This window comes from Saccopteryx leptura, chromosome 1 (genome assembly GCF_036850995.1).
Source record: "Saccopteryx leptura isolate mSacLep1 chromosome 1, mSacLep1_pri_phased_curated, whole genome shotgun sequence".
Taxonomy (NCBI): Eukaryota; Metazoa; Chordata; class Mammalia; order Chiroptera; family Emballonuridae; genus Saccopteryx; species Saccopteryx leptura.
The window spans coordinates 224,676,531-224,682,530 of NC_089503.1; the positions used below are offsets into that span (position 1 = coordinate 224,676,531).

At 38.2% G+C, this 6,000-nt stretch overlaps 1 protein-coding gene across 4 annotated transcripts in view; it reads left to right on the forward strand.

The window, feature by feature from the left end:
- The window catches only part of MARCHF1 (membrane associated ring-CH-type finger 1), an 833,928-nt gene extending 828,480 nt beyond the window's left edge, over window positions 1-5,448 (forward strand). For all 4 annotated transcript variants that reach the window (XM_066387072.1, XM_066387063.1, XM_066387056.1 and 1 more), the window contains one exon: window positions 1,598-5,448. In XM_066387072.1, coding sequence (XP_066243169.1) covers window positions 1,598-1,896 — 299 coding nt within the window. In that variant the 3' untranslated portion in view covers window positions 1,897-5,448. The remainder of the gene's footprint in view (window positions 1-1,597) is intronic.
- Window positions 5,449-6,000: the final 552 nt, after the last annotated feature.

Here is a 6,000-nt window from a genome sequence, read left to right on the forward strand (position 1 = left end):
AAACAATCCCAACTTCACCAATATGTTTTCTAAATATCCATTGTTCTGCTGCTGTGAGTTGGGGGCGGGGGGGGGGGGGGGGAGGTTCTTCTGCTGTCTGGAGATATACAAAGGCATTTTAGACACAGGTGCCCCCAGTCACAGACCTGCTGCATAAGATATGTAAAATACTTGAATTTAAAAGCTGGCAGAGACCTTAGAGATCACTGTTTTAAAGATGAGGAAATCAGTAATTTGCCTAATCTGCAGGTATATCATAAACTGCACCTGGGAGCATGTGGCTTATCCAATTAGACTTAAAAAAATAGAGAAGCAAGATGTCACAAGTGACTTAGCATGTGTGCCTCCAGCGGAAAGGGATGGGACCCTGCCCTGTTACCAATAAAAGATATTCTCAGAGACAATATTGCTGGACAGTGAACGAGGCTGAAAGGGGCCAGTGGGTACATCCCAGCTTACAAGTCATTGTTGTGGTTTGAAAATCTGGCGTGTTTCCTAACAAGCACAATACACAGCGCTGCCACTGAAGCATTTCAGGACCTTTGAGTTGACTTTTGCTGAGATTTCTGGACATTTCCCATGAAGGGAATTAGAATTGCAAGGGATTCCCAGGGCACGGGGAGAGGAGGTGTAATGCTGAAGAGATGCTAGCGGCTTGGCTGGCAGCGAACCGGACTTGCCCTCGCCAGGGCTCCTGGCTCTCATTGCCTTGCATCCCGGTGGGCCAGAAGTTAAAAAGGTCTTAGTGTAGGCACCGCGAAAGCTTTGCCCTTAATCCTATTAAACATTTAAATCACTCAGGTAGCAAAAATCATAAGTTACATTCTTATAGCACTTTCTATGTATCAAGATCTATTCATTTAATCCACACTAAAAACCCGGAGGTAGATACTACTATTACCACCATTTTAAGGGATGTATCAATTATCTTTTGCTGTTTTATAGACATATTAATAATTTTTACACTGATAACATGTGTAGATACTATTTTAGCTATATTTGAGAAAGCAGTGGTTTTCAGTAACAAAATATAAAATTTGGCTAAAATGACTGTAATCCTGAATCTTCTGTATGTCCGTACTCAGGATTTCTCTCTGGTGACATGCAGCAGCTCCTTTCTTTCTCATGTTCTCTTTCAAGAGAACGAAGATGGGAAGGCAGATTCTATGCACAAAGTCAGATCTACCTATTACTTTACCTAGTGAAGAGGACTTTATATTCTGATTCTTTCACTCAATATGTTCACTATCCTTCCTTAAAGATTAAGCTACAAGGAATAAATGTCAAAGTATCAAAAGTCTAATGTATCTGATATTCATAGTAGGTACTTGATTCTAGGTGGGGAAATATGAGATTATACTGGTAAGAAGATTTCTTCGTATACAATGTTAACACCTTTAGAATATGTGAAGGCAGTTTGGCAATTCAGGTTAGAATTCTTATTCATAAAATCTTACATTTACATAACAATATATTCCTTACCCACAAAATTTACCAGGCAGGCATGGTCTTTTGAAGGAGTCATAGAGAAAAAAAAAATCACCATATCCATGGATAACAACATGGTGATAACATCCTCTCTTTTTTTATCTTAAAGGTGTCCTTGAATGGCCATTTTGGACAAAACTGGTAGTGGTGGCCATCGGCTTCACCGGCGGCCTCGTCTTCATGTACGTACAGTGCAAAGCCTACGTCCAGTTGTGGCGCAGGCTGAAGGCCTACAACCGGGTGATCTTTGTGCAGAACTGCCCGGACACTGCCAAGAAACAGGAGAAGAGCTGCTCGTGCAACGTCAACACGGACATCAAGGATGCGGTTGTAGTGCCTGTGTTACAGACAGGTACAAGTTCACTGCCGTCTGCAGAGGGCAGCCCTCCGGAAGTCCTACCAGTGTGATGGAGCCAGGTGGGAGTTTCTTCGCCACAGTTTCTTTCTAGCCCTCAGCCACTACAAACGACAGAAATGATCCTGAATCATCCACTTTCTTTCTTCTCCCCTTTCTCCTACTGACTCATTGTCCCTTACTTAAAAAGGAAAAGGAGGAAAAGACACCAAATGACCAGGATCCCATGAAGCAGCCTAAAGTGTGACACAAAAATGTGAAAGTCTGCTAAGGAGTAATTTCCGAAACAATGAAAAACTGTCGGAGCAAGGAATGCTTTTAGGCAATGTTCATCGTCAGACTAAATGGACATGTGAGTCTTCACAGTAGCAGGACAAAGTGTAAGACAGACTTAAATTGCAACCTGTATTTTTCTTCTAAGGCCTTGTAAGGTTAACCATCTCACCTGGAAATCACAAGCATAGTTGGTTTTAAGGTAGAAATTGTCCACGTCATCCCTGAGACGCATCAGGAGCACACCTGGAGGACGCATTGTTTGATATGCACACTTTGACAGATAACGTTTTTATGGCTATAGTGCAGTCCAGTTGTTTTGACAGATGCATGTTTTTAAAATAGATGCAGTACCTATTTCAAGATATTAATTCCTGGAGTTCTCTTTAAATCATGAGCAACAGATTTTCAGAGATTTGGGGTGGGGGGTTAATTGGCTCTGCTAAATACCTACAGAAGTTGAAATCAACCATCAGGTTCCATATCTTACCTGGACCTCTAAAACAGTGTTATCTAACAGCAGTATACTGTGCGCTACAAATGTAGGTCACATGCATACATTTTAAAGTCTCCTGTAGCCTCAATAGAAAATTTTGAGAATTTATTTTATTTTAAACTATATAGTCAAATTATTTCAACATATCAGCATTAAAAATTATTGATAGTTTACTTCTTTTTAGGAACCAAGTCGTCAAAATCCAGAATTTTATTCTTGCTGCATATTTCAATTTGAATTAACTGTATTGGCAAGCACAGTCCTAAAACTGGAGACAGAATCTCCGATTCATAGTTGACTATGTCAAAACAGCAGACTACTTCATTCTTTTACTCAAAGTCTCACAGATGTGATAATTTTACAAAGCACTAAATTAATCAAATTAAACAGCCTGGCTGAAGAGTTAGGTGAAGTCACTGTAGTATGAAACAACAAAAGTATAGAAAGATAAAGCAGTTTGCATGCGTGCAGCCATGTTCGGAAAGGAACTTGTCTGCAACGATGAAGCACCTATTATAGGAAAGAAGGAAATATTTTGTTAACTAAGTCATATGTGTGAGACTTAAAAAAAAATCCATATGAGGTGTCCAGTTGACAGATGAGTAGTTAAGCATTTAAACTCTAGTTTTAAAAGCTGACAGTATCCCCCTTGCTTAGCTGGGAAGCAAAAATATTCAACAGGTTCTGTGATAAGTAATAAATTGAGGTGTTTAGGTTTGACAGTTGGGTTGATTATTGTGTTCTTTGCATATTCATGTAAGACTGAAGCGTGAATGACATTGCAGTTCGCTAGATTGATTATAGAGATAGTAGCCTGTCAAAGAAAGATGTCTTACATTTAAAAAGGTGATTTATTTTTGTTAGCTGTCATATTTATTATAGTGAGAAGGCAACCATGACAGCCATAAGAACCAAAGCATGGGGGTTGCATTGCACAAACCTGGGTATCACATTGATGCACTTTGTCATTATTCGTGTGCTTGTCTTCACAGATCATCATAGGAAAAAGGGAAAAGAAATAACCTCATGATGAGAAAGATAAGAATATTAGTAGTGGCTGACGATGAGTCCAAATAGTCCTGATTCCTAGAAATAAAGGAAAACAATGTCCACTCTATGTGTGCGTGTGTGCGGCATGTGTGTGTGTGTTCATGTATATACAAGAGAAAAACGTTTTCAGTCAGTCAGGAAACAAAAGGTTTAAAACTCATCTTTCTTAAAACTTATTGTAGGGATATGGAATAAAGGCACAGGGAAAACAAAGTTGCGTTAACTAACTAAACGGGACCAGAATTACTGTACAGATAAGGACATAAGCGGTGTAATAACAATATGAACCCCAAACAAACTCCATGGCCTCTCACTCAAGGGATTAACCTTGAGTCAATGTAACTGATCATTTTCCTAAGCTTTTTACTGATCCGTTTTTCCTGTGGGTTAGCAATGGCAACATGTTGTTTACAATGTTCCTGGGGCTGGAAATTAGTCACGGGAAAACAAAGAAATGATTTCTCTTTTGTTTACTTTGAAAGGAAAAGGATTATTACCACCAAAAATACTGTTTAAATACTGTGCAAACCTAAGCAACATAGCTAAGTGCATAGTTCATTTCACAGCCAGAGGTGACTGATTAAAATAAGCCTCATGTCTTAAGGGCTGCCCTTAACACTAAGAAAAAACATTTCTAACAGGAAAAGTAAAGATAAGCCATTACTGTAAGAATGATAAAAGATGACAGGGTGTTTTAAAACCATGCCTAAATTCTCAAAATGAACTCGTACAGGCTTTGACTTTTTCTGAAATGAGAAAATAACTCCCTAGCAGGTTAAAAGTCAACATTTTATTCTGTTATTTTTCTGACCGTTTTAGACCCTGCACTCCCGGAAAGTCTTTCTGCAATGGCTGTTTATGATTCAATCTAAATAACTATGTGCACTTAAAACCTAATGTTGATTATTTTCTTCTTATATTCTGTGTGGCAATGGTACATTTGCCCTTTCATTGAAATGATTTCGCTTTGTGACTACACTTGTGTAGACTGGACATACCCTTCAAAGAGAAAACTGCTCATCAGAGTGATGGTTTCCCTGGTCGTGTAAGAAAGACAATGGAATTGAAACAAAGGACTGACACTGAACAATGAGCTTACTATTCTGTTAAAAACTCGAGCTTTATTATAATCATGACTCTGTGGTATTACCAATACTATATTATGCTGTTATTTTTTAAAAAGAACTGTCCAACTGTCCATTTCATTGTATAGATCAAAAGATTAAATTGTAAAGGATCAAAATACAATTATCTTTTTTTTAAGTGAAGCCCAAAAGGCCACAAGGCTTAAGTACAAACACCAAGAAAACCAAAATGAAAAAGAAAAAAAAAAAAAAATCAAAACCAAAATGGTCCCATCAACTTGAGATAGAGCAATGGAGAAATTGAAAGAAAATGGGTATATACTGAAGGAGTCTTTCAAAATGCCCCAGGATTAAATCTCACTCTGAGCTGCTGCTACATGTGATTATGGTCCCAGAGAAATAAAAGGGCCTAGGGTACCCCTAAAACAGCTCTCTGGTTGGAAAGTAGGCTCATTAGAGCAATGACATCATTGTCATAAGTGTCGTGGGGGTGAGGTGGGGAAGCTTATTTCATCAGCCTAACAGTTCACCTTGCCTTGCCTTGCCTTGCCAATGAGTATTTTGGAACAAAATGGAGCTCTTAAAATGCATTATTATCATTACTGTAGTTGTTATAGAATTGTGTAGGACGTCCGCTTTGATTAAGAAAATGAAAACCTTTTTTCTTTCCTTCTGTCAGCCCAAAGGTGCTATTTTCCATGTCAGTAGTTGAAAGGATGTCCTGTTATTTTGGGCTGCAGTGTTTCCTCCACATCTGAAGAAAACCCAGTTTGAAATTGGACATTGCATTAAAACAAACCAGAAAAAGTTATTTTAATTGTGCAATTTTTGAGACTGAACATTTGTACTTTGTTTTATCTACTTTTCTTGCATTAACAATTTACTGTTTTGTGAATAATGTGTACGACAAATTAAGGAAAAGAAAATAACTATCTGTGAAAGAAAGACTTTGTATATTAAACAAGTGACTCATACCTTTGTTGTGGTTTCTAGTTTCTGAAACTTACCAGGACTCCTGCTGATTTAGATCTGCAACATTCAGAGGGGCTGAGTTCTTTAATTTCACAGTGGTCTGGGTTTGAAAGCAGAGCCTGAACATAAAATTCTTTTCAGGCCAACACAGACCAACTAACCCAAGACATTGTAGAAAGGACTAAACAGATGCATTAACAAGGAAAAAAAACAATGGAAATAATCTACCCAGACTTTCAAACCCTGTTTTCAAACAACTTTAAAAATAACAGTGTGACATA